Raw genomic sequence first — 22,470 nt, 5'->3', positions numbered from 1 at the left:
TCTGTCACGTGACTTTAGCGTATTGTGACGTCACTTCCAAATTTTCTAACGTTTGAACGGGAAGCTTGAATTTCGCTTAGTGTTGAATCTTTCATCCCCTACTGGTAATTCTGTTAATGATTTTATTGATCGAGAATTTTGTTCAGTGCGTTATGCGAGTATTGATGATGCGGTCGAGATGATTCAAAAATTAGGAAAAACACACGTTTTGTTGGCAAAAGCCGACGTAAAGTCCGCCTTCAGATTGTTGAGAATTTGGCCAGGTGATTTCGATCAGTTGGGTTTTGGATTTGATGATGAGTTTTATTATGACCGTAATTTGCCTCTCGGAGCAGGTCTCAGTTGTTCCTTATTCGAAAAATTTTCCACGGCTTTGCATTGGTATACGGCAAAGTGCAGCCATTCTAAGAATATGCTGCATTATTTAGATGATTTTTTGTTCGCCGGAGAAGCAGGCACGAACCAGTGTGCCAATTTATTGAAAACATTTACTAATGTATGCCAGAAATGGGGGGTCCTTTTAGCAGAAGATAAAACAGTTTTACCAGTTGAAATTTTAACATTTTTGGGCATAGAATTTGATACTATCGCCATGGAGCTCCGGCTGCCGAAAGTTAAGTTAATCGAGATAAAGCAACGGATTACTGTTATACTTGGTTGTAAAAAAGTAAAGTTGCGCGAACTTCAGTCACTTATTGGGTTATTGAACTTTGCTTGTCAGGTCGTTGTTCCAGGCAGGGCATTTTGTCGTCGGTTAATTGATGCAACTTGCAACGTAAAGGAAGCTTGGCATAGAATTCGCGTCTCGTCTGAGATGAAAGATGATTTGCAAATTTGGTTATCCTTTTTAAATGAGTATAACGGTGTTTCTGTAATGCTAGACTTATTTTGGACATCAAACGAGACAATCAAGCTATACACTGATAGCGCCGGAGGTTCAAATAGGGGGTTCGGGATTTATTTTGAAGGCAAATGGTCGCAAGCTTGTTGGCCTCGAGAGTGGAGTCAGAACGGTATTTTGAGGGACATCACGTTTTTTGGAATTTTTTCCAGTCGTCGTTGCTATTCAATTGTGGGGGCAATTTTTAGAGAATAAAAAGTTATAGTTTAATATTGACAATCAGTCAGTTGTAACAATTTTGAATAAAAAGTCATCAAAATCTGCTAGAGTAATGATTTTAGTAAGAAAACTTGTATTTATTTCCCTCAAACATAACATTTTGATAAAGGCTCAGCACATTTCGGGTAGTCGGAATGTAATTGCTGACGCTTTGTCCCGTTGTCATTAGAAGCTTTTCAGACAGTTAGCACCACAAGCAGACAAGGAACTTACTCTAATGCCAAGCCTACTATGGAAATTTTAGACGCGGAAGTTGAAAAATTGGTACAATTTTCGATGGCGAAAAACACATGGAAAACTTACAAGACAGCACTAGAGTCGTTAGCAAAGTTTAGCAAGGAATATGACTTAAATGTATCATGGCCTATACAAATTGATGTGTTAACTCGTTTTATAGCTTACTTATCGTATTCTGGTTTAACATCATCTAAAATCAGTACATACTTATCCGGGATTAGCCATAAACATAAATTATTAGGTGTAACTGACACTACATGTACTTTTATAGTTTCTAAAATGTTAGAGGGAGTTCGAAGGAAGAGTCCCAAATTATTAGATATTCGCACTCCTGTTACTTTAGAAATTTTGCACAAAATTATACGATCACTCCCATCCGTTTGCTCTTCTCATTATGAATCTTGTCTGTTCGCTTCTGCATTTAGTCTTGCATTTTTTGCTTTATTAAGAATAGGTGAGCTCACGGCTGATACGAGTACAGATATCGGAGCCCACACAATTTTCATTAATGATCTGTCATTGAAATTTTCAAATTGTAAATATGAATTCCATTTGAAGATTTGCAGTTCGAAAGCTGACCAGAGAGGTATTTCAACGACTTTGGTTATTCCTCAAAGGGAGGCAGATCTTTGTCCTGTGAGCATGTTGCGTGCCTTTTTGGGAATAAGATATCCTGCTATTGACAAACCCTTGTATTTACATTTCAATGGGTCTCCATTGACTCGTTTTCAGTTTATTTCTATACTTAAGGAAACCCTGTATTTTTGTGGCGTTAAAGACCACATCCGATCACATTCGTTTAGAATAGGCGGAGCATCGCATTATAGCAGAATGGGGGCTTCTGATTCAGAAATTAAGAAGTGGGGACGTTCGGTTTCTGATACATACACGAGTTACATTCGGATTTGGTAGATTTTATAGATACGAAGATCTTCGAAACTGTATTTTAATATGTTTTGAAAAGGTTTAAACAAAACAGGACTTTTAAGAACTTTTGTCATTGTAGAACCCTGTCAAGTTTGGGTCATGGGATCATCTATTGTATATTGGGCGGCCAGAAGCATTAAGAGAAGACCAGGGGGTCAAAACCTCGGATTACAGTCAAAAGGTTATAATTTTCATTGGTATGGCCAGCGAGGGATGAAATGGAAAAATTTGTTACCTTCAGTTGAAGAAAATCTTAGATGTTATCAACCTCCACAAATTTTGATCATACATTTGGGTTCTAACGATTTGGGTTTAATCAAAGGAAAAGAGCTTATGGAGCGGATAAGGTTGGACATTATGCGATTACATGTGTTATTGCCAAATCTCTACTTGGTATGGAGTGAAATTTTGCCTCGTAGATACTGGCACTTGGCAGAAAATCAGGTGGCTATCAGTTCGACTCGTAAACGAGTTAATGCAGCTGTTCGTAATATATTCAAAGAAGAATTAAATCATGGTCTTGCAATTTGCCATCCAAATATAAAAGCTCAAGAAAGAGATTTGTTCAGGCATGACGGAGTGCACTTGTCAGATGTAGGTAATGATGTTTTCTTATATAATGTTCAGGGAGCTTTGGAGTTGTTTGCAAGTTCTGACTGTCGAGTATTTCCTAATTAGTGAGTTAATTGTATTTTAGTACGGGTAGTAAACTCGTTTCGTTGGGGATGAGAGTGTATAGACCTTCTCATTTGGTGGGATCTGGCAAGATGACAGGGGGGTCATGACCCTATAATTCTACGTTAGACCATTTGTTAAAATATTCTCCTGTGGTACCACAGGGAAGTTGTGTTTTTTTATAAACGACTTTCCCTTGTTTACCAGAGAGGCCGGTTCATCACTGTTACCAGTTTTGAATTTTATCCTCCGAGTACCGAGGAAGCGTTATTCAAGTTATGGCCTAGCGTCAGTGTGTGGTCGTGCTCCTCGTTCACTCTAATTTTCCTAGAGGAATTTTTGTTACTTCTGTTACCAGAAGAACACCTACTTGCCAATATTAAAAATGCCGGCGGTTTGTATCGTCTTGCCAGACCTCGTTTACTGTTTTTTTCCCTGCGGCCGATTTTATTCCACTTAAGATTTCTTGAATTATTTAGTTTTAATGAGTTGCGGAATGATCGCCTGTGAGACAACTCGATTGTACAAACAACGTTGGTATTAGCATCTAAAGGTAACCGTACAACCTTCAACAATGAGCAAAACATTTACCATATGCGGCCGGTTTTATTCCACTCATTATTTCTTGAATTATTTTAATCTTTAATTAATAATGTTTATCGGTTTACTGATAATACAGGTTTAATAAAAGTTATAATTCCGTATTTATTCTCGAGTCCCCCCTTTTATCTTTACATTCTGAACTTTGACCGTGTCTGTCACGTGACTTTAGCGTATTGTGACGTCACTTCCAAATTTTCTAACGTTTGAACGGGAAGCTTGTTCAATCCCACCCACCTACCCCGACAATCTCCTATTTTGGATTATTTTTTCTGCTGTTGTTTTTTAATGTTTTTCAGGTATATGCCTAGTGAGTTTAGGAAGGCCGGAAACGGATCCAGCTGGAGACAATTGATTTTCGGACTAAATGGAGTATGGCAATTATTGTAGAGGATGAACTTTTCGACTCGTCTAGAATAACATAATATTGCAGTGGTTGTGTCCAGTTATATCCTGAACTGTTATTGCAATTTCACGTTTTTACGAATGCTTTTAAATTGAGGATGGAACATTTTTATATAAATAATTGATACTGATTTCAAACAGACAGTGCTAGTTTTTACGCATCTTATAATCTGCTGATGTCTTGATGGTGGACGTTTACTAAGAAAGGAGAAAACTTTTATTTCTAGAATTCAACTCTATAAACATATAGATGTGTGCGTTTCCATAAAAGGATTTCTTTTTAATGCATTTTGCTATTTTTCATTGTTTGTTAGTAATATCTTTAATAAAACAGTTGTCGCAGTATTAGTGCAGAGGCGGGATCTGACAAGATCACAGGGGGGTCATGACCCTATAATTCTACGTTAGACCATTTGTTAAAATATTCTCCTGTGGTACCACAGGGAAGTTGTGTTTTTTATAAACGGCTTTCTCTTGTTTACCAGAGCGGCCGGTTCATCACTGTTACCAGTTTTGAATTTTATCCTCCGAGTACCGAGGAAGCGTTATTCAAGTTATGGCCTAGCGTCAGTGTGGGGTTGTGCTCCTCGTTCACTCTTATTTTCCTTAGAGGAACTTTTGTTACTTCTGTTACCAGAAGAACACCTATTTGCCAATATTAAAAATGCCGGCGGTTTGTATCGTCTTGCCAGACCTCGTTTACTGTTTTTTCCCTGCGGCCGATTTTATTCCACTTAAGATTTCTTGAATTATTTAGTTTTAAGGAGTTGCGGAATGATCGCCTATGAGACAACTCGATTGTACAAACAACGTTGGTATTAGCATCTAAAGGTAACCGTACAACCTTCAACAATGAGCAAAACATTTACCATATGCGGCCGGTTTTATTCCACACATTATTTCTTGAATTATTTTAATCTTTAATTAACCCGCTATACGGTATACCCTTTACGTCAAAATGCTACATATTTGGGACATCAAGGGTTAAAATATAATTTCAAAGCAGGTTACTCTGGATCCTTATCGGTGGATATCTTTTATATAATTAATGTACCAAAGTGTTACGGTCCATCTTTTCCTGGTTATGGTGAAATGTTATTCACAAAGTTTCATGTTCATTGCTTTTCTACTAAGTGTATGCCTTGTGCATAAAAGAAGCATTATTCCATACATATTTTTAATTCTGAGAAGATACCAAGAAGGCAAATCAGGCACTGTAGCTTGAACTAAATTGGACAATAAGGTGACCAAAAGAATAACGACAAACATAACATCAGTCCGCAAAACGCATCACACATGTGAAATAGAGGCGGAAGATACAAATGGGAGACAGACAAAATCACGCCAAAAACGAAAAAGAATAAAATACAAACAACAGTCTACAATAAATTGCATAAAATCTTATGACAAACCATCACGAATCCAATATCAAACCAGGGTGATTTCAGGTGTTCCGTAAGGGTAAGCAAACCCACACATTCGGGCAATTCAGCTTCTCTGTTTTCATTAACGATCGACTTAAGAATTCTACAAGCAAAGTTCTAAAATAAAGGACTTACAATGGGAACAGAAACATCAACCCAATCGAACCCAACGAACAATGTCTCTCCCTTGGACATCTTTTTCACAACAGTAAAAATTTAAATCAAACATCTGTCTTGAAAAATTGAATTATTAAAACAGAAGCACTTGCTATTCTACTTTAACCTTTCCATCAACAAAGGAAAAGAAAAAGACGAAAACCAAAACAAATTTCACAAAACTAAACATCGAGGAAAATGGACAACAACGAAAACCAAGGGTCAACCCACTTGACCTAGAAGGTAAAACAAACCGTGTTCTACCAGGGACAGAAATGGGGATAGTGACAAACGACGAAACGATGGTTGAATGATGGCTCCTAAAAGTGAAACTTAATAATGCAGAACTTTAAGGTAAATTCAACTAGAGGCCCTAAAGGTCCTGTGTCGCCCGCCTTGATATATGTCCATCTGCAACAATGGACACTCTCCGACATAGTAAATTAGAATATAATTCATGACAAAAAGTTAATTTTTGTTTCTCTGTCTTCTCTATTTTTGCCCACACCACAAAAAGTGTAAAAAAATCGTCAATTACGGGCAATAACTCATATCAAGAGTCTAGTAACAATTTCATCAAAATTTGACCCATTTGTAGAACTTATCTTGTTGATAATGTTTGCTAATTAAAGTGTCTTTCTAACTTTTAATATTTTTCAAGATAATAGACAAAAACGCAAAAAATTGGTAAAAATCGTCATAAAGATCGCCTACTCTAATAAAGAGTCGACTGTAAAGTCATATAAAGTTATTGGTAAATATTGTCTTGATGATCTTTTTTGCTATTTTAAGTTTCTATCTACATGTATATGTTATAGTTTTCAAGAAAAATATATAAAACTAGCATTTTACTCCTATGTTCTATTTTTTGGCCATGTCGGACATGTTATTTGGCAAGCGAGGTCATCGGACACATTTTTACAACAAGATACCCTAATGATAATTGTGGCCAGTTTGGTTAAATATGGCTCAGCAGTCTCAGAGGAGAAGATTTTTGTAAAAATTAACAGACGATGCACGATGAAAGACATATTCTTGACTTGGTACAGGCATTTTCCGACTCAAACTGTCGTCTCTTGTAGAACCGACTTTACTCCAGATATTTAATGGGGTTCATGTTACACAGTTGTCAGTTACCGTGTTGTTTTCTATGGACTGTTCTATAATTTTATATCTTTATTCTTTTTGGGCATGGTCGTGGTTGTCTGTCCTCTTTGTCTTGTGAGTTTTGTCTAAAGCATGGAAATTCTTACTTCTTTATCTTGAAATAAAATTCGAACGGTCTGTACATCTACATAAACCAAAAAATAGTTTATAATAGAAAATTTGTGGAACGATTTCTGCTATGATAACACCATTTCATTTTTTTTTGGGGCGTTTCTGATTGGGATAGATCAACAGATTTGATTTGGACGCACGCATTTGTATAGTTTTATTGTCATTATGTATGCCCTTGTATTTATATCTTACTTAATTTGCACTTCATCGGGAAAGTGTGTATATCATGTATGTGTTGGTATATTTAACTATACTGTACTATCATCTACATAAATAAATTGTTGACGCCGTTGTTAGATCTAATTGTATGTTTGTTTTGATTTTTAAAGTCAGTTGTGTTGTATATTTATGATATATGTTTACATATTCTAGGCTGCTGGTTACCAATTATTGTCACGTTAAAATAATATGTCTGTTTTGGGTTCCTCATAGAATTTTGTCAATATAACAAAACTATAACTATAACTGCTGGACAAGTTGTAGGTTTAACTAGCTATACAACTAGGTTTAACCTACCATTATTTCGGGGGGGGGGATTCCTGTACAAAGTCAGGATTATGATATTTAATTTCCAGTCTTACGTTGGTTGATAAAGTTGAGCCTTTGGTTTTGTCAAGTTATATGGACTTTTCCTTTTTGAATTTACCTTGTAGTTTGATATTTTGTTAATATATTTCTACAGATATATATATTGAATGCTTGCCAACGAGACAATTATACACTATGCAACAAAAGAACCCGGATGTTAAAAGCTGTTATTTCAATTGATATTGTTTGCACGAAAGCCCCGGATTGTTAAACATAATTTTGACAACACAATTATCAACTATATATTAAGATTTCCTTGTGAATGATATGATCAAATACATTTGCCTTATACAATACACATTTTACTTAACAATTTCCTTTATTTAAAGTTGAACCTAAAAAAAAAGTATGTTGTACATCATAACAAAGGAATACATAGAAACTGTCTCAAGTTAAAAGACATCTCAATTGAGTTATGAGGAGATAAATCTTAAACAGCATTTTTGTATCGAACGGAAATTTTAAGTGTAAAGCAATTTTTAAATTAAGAAAATGACGACTGCACTACAGTTGCTACTTTTATCCATTAGCATATTATTGCTTAATGGGGAACATTCAATGTCTTGTACGTATAGTAGGAATAGAAAACATAAGCTGGTTGCTCATTGTGAAAATCAACGATTTACATCTGTGCCAATGAATCTCAGTCGAGAAATTGACGAATTAATACTTTCAAATAACCTAATACGCGTGTTGACAAACAATTCATTCTTCAATTATTCGAAAATGGAAAGTCTGATTTTAAGCAAAAGTAATATATCGGAAATTCAAGAGGATGCTTTTGCTGGATTGAAATCACTTAAAGTTTTGAAGGTAAACGATAATTTCATTAACATCAAAATCCTCACAAAGAAAGTTTTCAGTCATCTAAGTAATTTAATTGTCCTTAATATTAGTCGAAATAAAAAGCCATTTTATCCAAACAGTCCGTTTATTTATCCTGATGTCACACTTTCTACATTGGAACATTTACGAAATCTCTCGATTGATTTATTTATGTTCCCTGTATTTGGAACAGGATTTACTTCACTTCAGAACCTTACCTCGTTAAACTTTGAACAATGCTATTTGTATAATAGTAGTGGATTTAAGCTAATGAACTCAACCTTTAAAAACTTTTCACCGAACCTGAAAGAACTCTACATCAGAGGCTGTCACCATTTTTTTCTAATAGAGGATGGATTGTTGGAATATTTTCCTAACTTAAAAATTTTAGATCTGTCAGAATCCTACGTTCACTTGTATCAAGCAATGCGTATTCTACATCCATATCAGGATAAGAACATGTCTGGTTTAAACTTTCACCACATAACTGATAGTTCAATCAATGGAAATGATTTTCCGTACTCTGTTTTTATAACAGTAGCTTTAATGAAATATCTAAGAACTATTTGTATTGATTCATTGGACTTGTCGAAAACAGGAATTGTGGATTACCAACAAAATTCTTTATTTTCCTTCGAACACCCAGAATGCTTCAACACTTTCATTATATCTGCCAATAGACTGCCATCTACGACTGCAGATCACTACATTGAAGCTATTACATTTGCAAGAAATGCAGTTAACATGAAGGTTTATGATTTTTCATACCTTACTGCAGATTATTCCCATCCTGCTTATTTAAATGTTTACGACCCGGAAGCCTTCTATCATTTTTCAAAAAGGACCCAAAAAATTGAAGTCCATCCGAAAATAAAGTTTTCTCTTCCGTCCTCTATTGAATTTCTTCGATTTAGTTATATGGTATCCACGTTGAACTCAGCTTCTGTCACATGTGCGAACACATCGCTTACATATCTTGATGTTTCATTTAGTGTTTACCACTATTTTCCAGATTTGACGAACGACTGTGGAAAGCAACTGGAATATTTAGACGTTTCTGGAATTCCGGTAACAGTAGTTACATTCCCGTCAATACTCTTGCCAAAACTATCTACATTAAAAATGACCAATGCTCGCATAGATCAGGCAGTACTTAAAGGTAAACAATGGATTTTTTTTATAGCTCCAGAGATAAGAAAAATAGACATATCTTTTAATAATCTCTGGACTTTGGAGGAATCAACATTTTTAGGTCAGCCAAATATAACACATCTTAATATGTCAAACAACCTTTTAAGGACCATTCCAACTTTTGTTACGAGACTTGAAAAGTTGGAATCTTTGGATCTTTCTGGTAATTTGATTACTTCTATAGATGGTAAGATAAGGCTTTGGATGGATAAAATGATACTTTCAAATCGCAGTCTTCTCCTGAATTTGAATAACAACGCTTTGGTATGTTCATGTGATACATTGGGCTTTCTTCTGTGGTTTGCACAAACAAAAGTAACATTCTATAACGGAGACACTTACAACTGTACAATGTCAAATGACAAGCAAGCCGTATTAAGGGAGGTAATACAAAATACAAAGAAAAACTTTTCAGACTGCAAATCTACTATGTGGCTTCATGTTGGAATAGTATTGGTTGCAAGCACTTTCTGTATTTTAATACCTCTTATAGTCATTTATAACTATAGATGGAAAATAATTTTGTACATTTATAGGAAAGTCAGACGGGTTGTTGAGAAAGATTTACACGAAAACTTTATGTACGACGCATATTTTTCATATGAAGAAAGAAGCGTTACATGGATAAAAAAGTTTCTTCTTCCAAAAATTGAAGGAGAATGGGGGTTAAAGGTGTGTTTACACGATCGAGATCTTCTTCCTGGTGATATAACGGCAGATGCTAAAGCAGAATCAATTCAGCAAAGCAGACATTTTGTTTTCATAATTACTGAATATTTTACCAAAGGAAAGTGGGGAAGATTCGAAATAGATTGAGCAAAGTACGAAAAATATACTACACACCTTAGAAAAATTATTGTTATTTTACAAAATATTCAAATCAAGGATATTCCAGAAGAGATTGTGAACATTTCAAATGATGTATGCTTTATTGAATTGTCATTTGTCAAAAGGGAGACTGCTGACAATAAAGACAATGGAAGCCAATGGCTAAAATTGAAGGCCCTGCTTTATTTGAATTAGAAAATACAAATGTTTGATGAACGAAGGGATTTAAATCATTTTGCAAATGGAGAAATGGGTCTCTAAAAACAAAACTGTATACTAGTATACAACGATTCTAGATATAACAAACGTTGTCATTGAAAGCCATATATTCACGAAGGGCAGATCCTAAAAAACTAACAATAACAGTACACAAATTACTAAACCGGAAAATTTATATAGAACAACATGAAAATTGGAAAATTCTTGAATATATCGAATGATCTAAACTTTATTGAAAAGCAATTTGCCGAAAAGCAAAAAAGGTGAAATGCAGCCAACAGTTATATTGAGGGCTCTGCTCTAACTGAATTAAAAGATATAAAAAGTCATGAAAGCAATATTCTTCAATTAAAACATTGTGACTTTGCCTTTAAATTTACAAAACTGTATAAAATAAGACGATAATATGGTTTAATCAAATTCATTGGTCTAATGTAGGTCAAGCAGCACCATGACACCAGAAAAAGACGAAAAGACAAACAACAGGGCACAAAATACTACGCAGTAATATTTAGAGTAAGCAACCAAACACAACTCACACTTTGGGGTGTAATAAGATTTACGAACGTGTAAGCAGTTACTGCTCAACTAGTGGTATGCTTCATGTTGCTCATCTCTTATCAACAGGTTCAGTACTTTGAGCTTGCTTTCAATTACTTGAATATATTTTTTAAAGTTAGTTTTTTTATTGTTTTTTTTGTTATCATTTATGTCGTTATTTTCGAGTTTTTACTATATGCTCTTTTATTTACGTTTTATTAATCTGTTAATCAAGATGAGAAAGAGAATGATTTTGATATCATACACTAGTTGAGATCACCCACATTTTTTGGTGGGGTTCGTGTTGCTTAGTCTTTAGTTTTCTATGTTGTGTCATCTGTACTATCATTTGTCTGTTTGTCTTTTTATTTTTGGCCATGGCTTTGTCGGTTTGTTTTCGATCTATGAGTTTGACTGTCCCTCTGGTATCTTTCGTCCCTCTTTTTTTAGCCCCGCTTCATTTTCATAAACCTGTCCCTAGTCAAAAACTATGTCAGTAGTGTCGCTTTTCATATTTTAACGTTTTTCGTCATTTGAAGAATTAAGTGTCAATGACAGATCTATGATTGTTTCTGATAACTTCATTTGCAATTTTATCAGACTCGAGACGATTAGATGCTTGGCACATTGTATAGCTTATTGTATAGACTATCGTCTTTCGTTCAAGACTGTGTGTAGCTTTCGAGATGTACTTTTGCAATTTTTGTGTTGTTTTGTCTTGTTGACGTATACCCGAAACAAAATTTTGTTTAAATTAAAATAGGAAGGGATTGTAACTTCGACAAAAAGAAAATACATGTGGTCATCTGGGTATAAATTTTCCGTTATAGCCAAGCTTTTAATTTTGACGTCTGTAAAACATTCCAAGACTGCATATAAGGTCTTTACACTAAGTCCGATGAAGGTGTACTGAATGAAATTTTAGCCTTGTAGAACTTAATTTTTTAATGATATTGGGTTTTGAACTAGCTTTTTTTCCTTTTTTTCGTTTTTTACAAATCTGAGCCTTTCCATGTGATTGTGTTGTTAGTTTGGGGGTTAAACGCTTACAATCTGATTATGCCAATACCTTTATTCCAGTGGTTGCTGTTCCTAACTATATGGCATGGTTGTTTTTGTGTATTCTTGTATTATGAATCAGGCCGCTGTTTTGGGTTTTTTTTTTTTTTGTTAAAATTGTTTCACATTTTGTCATCCATTGCCTTTTATAGCTCAATTTATTGTATGTGTATACGATGACCTTTAATGTTCACATCTTTGTCCTTTTGTCTTTGTAGATAATTGTCTCATGGATATTCATACCACATCTTCTTATTTTACAAGTTTATCTAAACGACATGCTGTTGCAATGTACAACATTTCATACTAAAACGGCAATTAAAATCTAATCCGTTTCGAACTATCTAACTCTAAATCAAAATAAATGAAATGCGTAAAACAGTTTCGCCCTTGATTTAAAGTACAAACGTAGCATCAATTTATGCATAAAAAACATTAGTGGGTTTATATTTTTTTATTATTACGCATGAAAAACGGTGTCATAAATGTTTTACAAACGAGCAGACATATAATTTGTGAAAGCATAATTATGAAGAAAAAACAATATATGACACTTAAATTTGACTTTTCTTCCTTAATATTTGTAATTGGATACTTTTTATCAAATTATAAAAACCATTCGGAGTTGTTTCAATGTTACGACATAAACCATTTTCAAATATATTTTAGGGAATGCCCCTGTTTTAAGTTTTATTATTATATGTCTTTATTTTTATTTTGTGCCATTACGTACGTTAAGACTGGTATTGAATACAAACTATGTGTATTGCGCAATAATTTAGTAACATTTGTTATTGAATTTTTTGTTCACATTCAGAAGTAGATTTTTAATTCATTTTCTGTAAGGTTAACGGGTTTAAGATAAGAGTTGACTTTGAATCTTAGTTCTAGCTTAATGGTTACATAAACCTTTATCAGGCAACTTCTATTTTATTGCGCTTTAAGTTGACTAGTTTTTTGGGGTTTTTTTTTTTTGTATATAATTTGGTTATATGTTTAGGAATAAGCCATAATACCGCTTGAACCTCAAGGTATTCACAATGAATCTGCGATGGTATACATTTTAGTATAGCTTGGAAGACTTTTGAAAAAGGTCCCAGACCCTGTATACCTTCTTATGAAAATCAAATGCACCTTTTAATGCATGAATATCGTTAGTTATCCTGAAACTTCACGTGTCGAATTAATTGTAATGTGAATTGGTTTTACTTTTTGGATTTTTTTTGGGGGAGATTAGGCTCAATTTATTGCAGGGGTTATATTTTATTGTATTGTATTGTATTGTATTTTAGTGTATTGAACATGCAGAGCGCTCACAAACATGTTTAACCCCGCCACATTCTTTATGTGCCTGTCCTAAGTCAGGAGTCTGTAATTTAGTGGTTATCGTTGGTTCATGTCTGTCATATTTGTTTTTCGTTAATTGTTTTGTTATGAATTAGGCCGTTAGTTTTCTCAATTGAATTGTTTCATATTTTTCATGTCGGGGCCTTTTTTAGCAGACTATACGGTATGGGTTTTTCTCATTGTTAAAGGCCGTACGGTTGCCTATAATTGCTTACATCCACTTTATTTGAACTTTGGTGGATAGTTGTCTCATTGGCAATCATACCTCATCTCCTTATTTTTAAAGTCTAGTTTGTAAACAGACCAAACATACAAGTGTTTACTATACATTCAAACATATAGCACATATATGATTATTAAAACCAATCCTGGGCCATTTCTGGAATACTGTATACAATAAGTTTATTTTCACATAACTGAATTTCATTTACAATTCCACGGACTTCAAGAGAAATCGTCTCAAATAAGACTAAATTCTAAAAAAAAAAATATTGTCCCTTTTGAACAAAACACGAGCACAAGAATATTTTCTTTTATCACAGTGGTCTATAGTTCAAATAAACGTTTCCTACTCTTATTTAAATGGTCTGCCTATTTGTTGACAATATAAGTATTTTCATTTATCATCAACCGTATACATGTATCAGTATTTGATAGATATATAAAATTTGGACAATGTCGTTTAATGCATTTTATGACCAATTTTCTCCGTTTTCTTTATATTTTGGATCTTCAATAAAAAATGTAAATAAAGTCAGAACATCATGTATGATTGTTAATCTGACAGACCATTGGACAAGCATGTAAAAAAATACAGGTCACTGCACTGTCTTCAGCCATTAATAAAACCCATGCCGTTGTCAGTTATAAAATTCCAGAGAAGTTCACTTTCCATGCCAATAGTTGTGCATATATTACATTTTCTGTCATCAACTTCAAACTCTCTCGATTTCAAAGAAATGGGAGTTGATTCTAAAGGATCTTAAACATATTCTCACTCCAAAATTATTGATACTAGTTATACAGATTTGTTTTATAAATTCATGCTTGATTAAAGCAAAAGTACGTATGTTTTTATATTTTCTTAGTAGAACCATGGCCGAGTTATTTTTTAATTGTGTAGTTCACATTCAGACAATAGGACAAGCCACGATAATGAATTATCATGGCCCTTCGAACCAGGTTAGCTAAAAATTAAGTAAAATTTAGCTGATAACAATTTGCTTAGTTTTATATCTTTGTTTAGATATTTACAGCATACCTACCACATCAATGGACAAATGCGCTGCAAACATGAAAGTCGGATATGTCTTTGCAGCACAAAATTTGAGTGACAATTTTAAAAATGATGTGAAACCGAATCATAGTACGTCACATCCGGTTTCATACGAAAAAGGATCGAACAAAATATTCCCTTCAATTTGACAGTTGTAGGAAATTAACCCTGCATTTCATTGCAGAAAAAAAAATTCTGAGTCATAAACATATATCTTGGGTGTTTCAAAGCACCATTCTTTTTTTATTTGGTGTTTCTATAAAATATTTTGGAAACTTAAGGTGGCATGGTTACTAAAGCTTGTTAACAGGAAAAAAGGGGTGAAAAATTGATTGGTTTACTTCCGGTGATGTTTATTATCTTATGCAATGAAATGTTATGTGAAATTTTTACTGTAGTACTGCACATGATAAAACTTTACTCGTGCCAATTATATCTTTATTTGAAACAAAGATAAATTCTGCACAATTTATTGAAGAATGCTAATTTAACAAAGACTAATAGGAGAAAAACAATGGTGGTATTACTCCTATTTAGGGAAGCTGCACATGCACCTTTGACCTCTCATTTTTTTTTAAATTTCATGCTATTTCACTGAAATATTGCAAACATGAAATGTTCTAAGGGATTGAGTTTCAAAAACACATTTGAGGGAAAATTGCCTTGAAAAAGGGCTTTACCATGAATATTAGTAGGCAGAGCAAGCCATACTCAGTGTTTTGAGGAGCTTTTTCTGACTTTTTCTCCTTATTTTCTATATTGGACTATTTCCTAAGTAATTCTTTAAAAATATGTTGTAATAATAAATGAAATGTATTTTGAAGCAGTAGCAATACATTATTTACTAAAAGGGAACCATTATATGTTCCTCTTTACTTGGTCCACCATATATTCTATTGTAATGTGGCATGATTTAGATTTTTCGAAGAAATTTTGCTCAAATCGCTGTAGATGTTGTCTTACATTGTAATAAATTTCTCTCAAACTATTGAACTGATTATGACAAAACTTGACAGTAATGCTTGAAATAACCAGTACTTCAAAGAAATAATCACATTGAGTTTATTCAACAAGAAAGTCTTCCTTATACTGGTTGAACTCACCCGACTATAAACGTAAGTTATTATCGCTCTAAAAAGTTCAAGCGTAACAATCTGGTGAAAATAGTTCGATCACATATTTTAAACTAAACCCCAATCGTTGAGTGGGATATAGAAATATGGAAATTATTTTGTTTATCCCGTTCTGCAGTAGAATATTTACTAAAGTGCTACGTCAGTCCCGCTGTGCTAGATGTATATATAAGCATCGACGTCCGATTGATTTAGGTAAATGTAACTTTTGGGTGCTTTGTGTACGACTAGTGCCAAGCCATAATGATTTAAGGTAACAGGTACGTAAATGGCTTGTGCAGCGATTTTAAAAAGAAATTGTATACACTTAAAACATTAAAAATACAATGAAAAATCGAAAAATTTAAGTGGGTAACCGATCTCCTTTCGGAGTTACCGCCATTTGAATATGTAAGGAAACCACTATCAAGTACATAGACATAACGTCAAATGTACCTTAAAAATTTGAAATTTAATGGTTAATTCATTCTGCCGTCAAAATCAATCCTACGATTTTTCTATAAAAAATAAATGTTGTTCGAATTGAAATTTCCTTTCTATTGGTGTATAATTTGTATGGGGTAACCGAACTCCTTTTATATATATCAGCCGTCGAAAACGTGTTGCTGAAAAAAAACAAAGTAGAAATTGCATGATGTTGCCAAATGGACTTTGCGACGTCAAGTCTCCATCAACAGAATAATTGTCTACCAACTTGAAATAATGTCACAAGAAACAATCAGTACGAATCAACGACCGCTTCATAAAGGTGTCTCTTTGACTATAATTTATTCTTCTAAATCAATGTGCTAAAGGAGCAATATAAAAACCATTATATCCTGTCTAAAAAAAAGTATTACTTGTACCTATCGATTATTATTTTCTACGGATTATATGAAATCCTTGGCATTTAGAACTTATTTTTTTCAATCAGTGTGATATTTACGCCAATGAACAACAATTCAACTACAAAATGATTACAGGACATCTTTAAAACTGGAAGGGTGTTTATACAAATTGTCAAGCTCTAAATCCTATCGATTTTATAAAAGTTGTGAATAAATGTCAATTGTTTTGCTGATTTCTCTTTCTTGTTCTTTGAAATTCTTTATTGCAATTGGTAGAATTGTTATGCCAGCAAGGAAATAAACTGTCTGATATGGACCCATTCCTGCATCTGTCATACAAGTGAGAGGTTTAGCTGGCTATAAAACCAGGTTCAATCCACCATTTTCTACATAAGAAAATGCCTGTACCAAGTCAGGAATATGACAGTTGTTATCCATTCGTTTGATGTGTTTGAGCTTTTGATTATGCCATTTGATTAGGGACTTTCCTTTTTGAATTTTCCTCGGAATTCAGTATTTTTGGGATTTTACTTTTTTCTAAATAGGCTATACATGTATTTTTTGCATTAATATCAGATCGTTGATTTACATAAATCGTATGTGTCGACATTTGTTACATTCTTTTCGTCCATATAGAATACGAAAAGCATGAGCCTGTGCATGTGAAACTGATTGGATACTTTTAAATAAAAAAATCATTTTCAGTTTATTGGAAAATTTGTTATATAAATTTTATTTCAGAAATCTTTGCGATATTTTAATTATATCCAAAATTGCACAGGAAAAGATATTGCAAAAATAAAAACCTCGAATTTAAATTTTGATAGAAATTATATTTGTTTACAGTTTTTACTGAAATCATAATAAATAGTCACGAAATTTTGTCCATCCTTTAAAATGCAATAATAAATGCAAACAGAATTTTTTAAAGTTTCAGTATAATATAATATGAACTTTGTTGTTAATTGTTTATTTTTCAAAGCGATGGTAAATGGTAATTTGCGTGCAACGGTTTTGCAATTTTTACCTCGCATGTTTTCTTTTTATGCAACTGTATATATTCACTTTGGAATTTCAATATATGAAATGAAAAAAAAACCAACGTTATAGTATAAGCTTTAATCTGTTATATTGCGTTCGTATGTGTGTATATGCGTGTGTTTAGAATTTTACTTTATTTTGTGTGCACGGTCCATATCAACATTGAATTTCTTTTTTTTAAAGTTTGATCTGTGCCGTTTTCCAGTCTTTTAGGTATAATATACTTCCGAGACCGTATCTGTTTCCTGTTATAGAGTTGTGGAGAATGGTGCAAAGCAGTTCTTACAAGCTTTTAGTTGGTCAGCCAGTAAACCCAACTCAACCACTCTCCGACCCTCATGAATCATGGCAGTCTTGCCATGCTAAATTATTTTCATTTTCTTGGGAGGGAAGATCTGTCTCACTCGGACAAGAAATTTCATGTACAATAACTACACTTTTTGATAAATGTTGCTGAAGTGCATTAAGTACAGTTCCACCGTAATTGTCCATTTTTACGACGAAGCGGAATCTCCCGATTTCTTGTGTAAGGGAGATAACTCTGAGAACTACGAACGTATTTTTTTCCGTTTTCCGTTAGAGGTGTTGATTTACGAACCTCTCACCTTAACGTAAAAGAACATTTTATTAACTCTGAAGGTACCGTGAGAGGTCTGTTGCAAGACAAACATACTGTGCTGTTACACCACTGTCCCGGTTAGTGCCCTCAAACATGTATAACCCAGCCATATATCTTTATGTGCCCGTAGTTCAGTAGTTGTCGTTTGTTGCTGCATATCATATTTGTTTTAAAATTGTTGTTTTGTACATAAATAAGGCCCATGATCTTCTCGTTTGAATTGCTTTACATGGTGTCATGTCGGGCCCTTTTAACGTTTTCCATGAGGTATAGGTTTTGTTCATTGTTGAAGCAGTACTATGACCTTAAGACATGTTAGATGCTAACATCTACGTAATTAAGTCTCTGGTGGAAAGTTGTCTCATATACAATCATACCACATCTCCTTATTTTATGTACTGCTTCTATCCAACATACCTTCATTTTCATGTGGCAGTCCAAATTTCCCGTCTTTCATACTATGTAGAACCTACCTATTGTATTATATGGCAAGCCGTTCTTGTCAAAACTATGTTTAAACCATTTTTCGAAAAATTTACACACTGAGAATTAAAAAAAAAAACACACTGAGATTAAAAAACCTAAAAACACACACTGAGAATTAAGAATTACACACTGAGATTTCATAAAAACGCACTGAGATTACAAAAATTAAAATTACACACTGAGAATTGAAAATTACACAATGAGATTTCAAAAAGACACACTGAGATGAAATAAACTGGAAAACACACACTGAGAATTTAAAATTACACACTGAGATTTGTGCGCACTTTTTATGCGCACATATTTAATTAGCATACTTAATCTGAATCTATTACAAGCTTAAAGCAACTAGGGGACTTAATTCGTTAGTCCTTCAATTTGGCGCTAAATGTTTTATAAAAAAACATTAAGAATACAACATATAGAAAAACTACGTTATTAACGACCAATAGAACAAGAAAAATACCCACTTACTCTCAATACAAAATATAACCAAATGGTGAAAAACTTTATTAAAATTATGACAAAACATTGGAACAATTAAGCTGCAAAAATACAAACAATGCAGTGAATTTTTTCCCGAAGTGCCTATTATAGCATATATACGTAACAAAAATATAAAAGATTATGTTGCGAAATCAGGGTAACAGTTCAAAGACTCTTGAAAAGGGACCATGCTTAAACAGTTCTAAGCAAAAAATCCCGATATACGGTTAGTAATAATCTGAATTATAGGCAACAATCTTATTAATATGTGTTAGCAAGAAAAGTTGTTAAGTTTTGAAATTTATTACGAATATTGGTTGTAGGAACCGCATTCAATATAATGACAAGAGTTCGGGAGACCAAGATATTAATCTGTTAAATTATTCATCTCATGCATATTCATTAGTAATTTGCTTATTAATCTCAGTGTGTATTTTTGAAATCTCATTGTGTAATTGTGTAATTTTAAATTCTCAGTGCGTCTTTTTAAAATCTCAGTGTAATTTTAAATTCTCAGTGTGTGTTTTTCATTTTTTTAAATCTCAGTGTGTAATTTTAAAATCTCAGTGTGTAATTTCGATTTCTCAGTGTGTTATTTAAGGTTCTTAAATCTCAGTGTGATTTTTTGAATTCTCAGTGTGTAATTTTTTCGAAAAAATGGTTTAAACATAGTTTTGACGAGAACGGCTTGCCATAGTATTAACTAATAACTTGTTTTCATCCTTGATATGCTTTAAATATTTGCCATTGGAATTTAAGCAAGCAACACTTGATAATCATTTTAAATTGTACAAGACATAAAGATGATGGGTGGTTCTATAACGGCTAGTTGGAAATTAGATGCATATTATGGACGAGAACATGTTAACGTGATATGATGAATATGAATCCTACTTTGTACTAGACCGCCACGCTGAGCTGGACTTTTAATGTGCTAGTTCACAAGATAACAGTCTACACAGGAGTACCCACCCGCACATTTATTCTGACTTCGGGCCGACAAGTCTTTGGTCTTACTCCTTAATGCTGCGTGCCACTTTCAAGTCTTTGGTTTGACTCGGCCAGAGGTCGAACCCAAGACATCCCGCACTCGAGACCACCAAGGCGGTTCTTTACAAGAGAACTTCCATGTGTACCTCTGACCTTGTAAATATATGTTGCCTTTTACCTTAACTTTGATCAAATTTGCCAAAGTCATAATATCATTATACTGGTAAATGTTAAACCTTTGATACCAAACATTTGTCATAATCGGTAACATAATGTACCAAGTGTGATGTAAATAGATTTGTTGGTGTTGTTTTGCATTTCAGCCATGGCAGCTAATTTTGAAGAAATCCATTTCACAACAGTAAATAATTCAAATAAAAATAATAAAACAATTAAATGCATTAAAGCAAACTCTTAACTTTCATGACTTAATACAAACAAGACGCATCGAGGTATTTTACTTTTTCTAGCTGTGACCATAGCTGCCTGGCGTGGTATTTACGGTAATTTTGTTTCGTCTATGAATACTCCACATTTCTTTTAATCATAATTATATATGCTGATTAAATTTTTTCCCTGTTTCGTTTAAGCAATCTATCAAGAATTTTCGGTAAAACATTGTGTAATTCCAGTAATATTGATGGTCATGGTTAATGACATTCAGGTGATTGATCAGGCAGAATTCTAAATTCGATAAAATAGTCTCATTTCCCAAGATACTTGTCAAATTTTCCTGCACATGTTTCCAGTTTTTGTTTCTAGTAATATTGGCGTGTATTATTGATTGGTTATTATATGTTTATCAAAAATAAGTCCAAATGTATCATTTCCTGAAGGCTTCAAGTTATTTGCCATCCCTACTAACAGGAGTTCCTATCTATATCCAAAACAATATTTATCCAATTTGAGTAATCGAGACAGTGAGACACAATATAATAGGTTAACAATATAATCTATTCAAACCATCTCCCATCTCCATTCCTTATTGTCTCAGTTTTTGCAAGCTATGTGTGTTTTGTCTATTTGTAATGTTAGGTTGCTGTCTCATTGAATAACATTGAATGTACATCTTCTATCTCCTTATATTCCAGAAAAAAAGACTTTTGAAATTGCCAGGTAATTTCTGGCATAAAAATGGGCAACAATTACCCAGTGATGAAAATATTTCATGTGGCCAAGACCATAAATCAGGTAATGGGTGAGGTAAGAGATGAGGGACAGGCAAGTGCATTTACCACACCTACACAGCTCTCCAAAGAATTTTCACGTATTATTTCAATATATTTTCAATATATTTTTTTCCTTCAAACTATTTTAAGGAAATTTCAAATCATGAGACCAAACATCTTAACATTAGTCTAGATAGTGTTTTTCAATATAGACATGTGGTATGATTGCCTATACGACAACTAGTCTATCCACTAGAGTCCAAATAACGCGAATATAAACTGTAGGTCAAAGTATAGGCTTTGTGTATATGTATTCTTGTCAACAACCCTGCCCTCTGGCAACGATATTTTGCCACCAGGTCAAAACTTGCCAGTTAAGTGACACGTAATAACAGAAAGTTTTTCAGTCATTAAGAACATAACGCGTAAAACTATGAACAGAAATTTAGAAAATGTTCCTCAAAAGGTATTTCAAGTTTAGATTCATAGAAGGTTTCATCCGTTCGTTAGTTCTACAGTTATGACTATTTTGAGACAACGTCCCATTTTCTAGATTATTATACTTACAAACAAATGGATTCTTTGGTATTAAAATCTTTGTTTCTATATGCAATTACTCTACATTCAACCTTGTCTACTAGCCACTGTCCAATACTCAGTCCCATTATCGCATTCTACAGAGGTTTACGATTTTGGTGTAATACCATATAATTAAGTACTTTCAAAACAATATTACATGTACCCGTTAAGCTATATTTCAATTAATGTCATACTTTTTAAGCATGAATTCCATCCAATCTTTCCGGTGCCCCTGTTGAAGTTCAACGATCATTTTAAATTTATTGCATATTAGAAAGTTAAATTACCCGGGATTGAATGACATTTTTTACTTTAAGTTCGGGTTTGAAGCACAAACATTCAAGTCTCATAAATTGTTTTTAAAATTAACAAACAAACAAAAAGACTTTTTACACAACACTACAAATGTAGTTATTTCCTTTTTTCATTACTACTTCGACATGCA

At 33.5% G+C, this 22,470-nt stretch overlaps 1 protein-coding gene across 1 annotated transcript; it reads left to right on the top strand.

The window, feature by feature from the left end:
* The first annotated feature begins 7,809 nt into the window (after positions 1-7,809).
* Positions 7,810-10,798, top strand: LOC127703028 (toll-like receptor 2). The gene has a single exon (XM_052207409.1). The coding sequence runs from the start codon at positions 7,903-7,905 to the stop codon at positions 10,240-10,242; it is 2,340 nt and encodes a 779-aa protein (XP_052063369.1). The 5' UTR covers positions 7,810-7,902; the 3' UTR covers positions 10,243-10,798.
* The last annotated feature ends 11,672 nt before the right edge of the window (positions 10,799-22,470 follow it).

Source organism: Mytilus californianus, unplaced genomic scaffold (assembly GCF_021869535.1).
Source record: "Mytilus californianus isolate M0D057914Y unplaced genomic scaffold, xbMytCali1.0.p SCAF_5, whole genome shotgun sequence".
In the NCBI taxonomy this organism is placed as follows: Eukaryota; Metazoa; Mollusca; class Bivalvia; order Mytilida; family Mytilidae; genus Mytilus; species Mytilus californianus.
Note: the sequence above shows the minus strand (reverse complement) of the source record. Positions and strands in the feature narration are given on the sequence as shown.

What these genes read in the sequence shown, in the direction of transcription:
- LOC127703028 (XM_052207409.1), top strand. Translation starts at nt 7,903, where the DNA reads ATGACGACTGCACTACAGTTGCTACTTTTATCCATTAGCATATTATTG.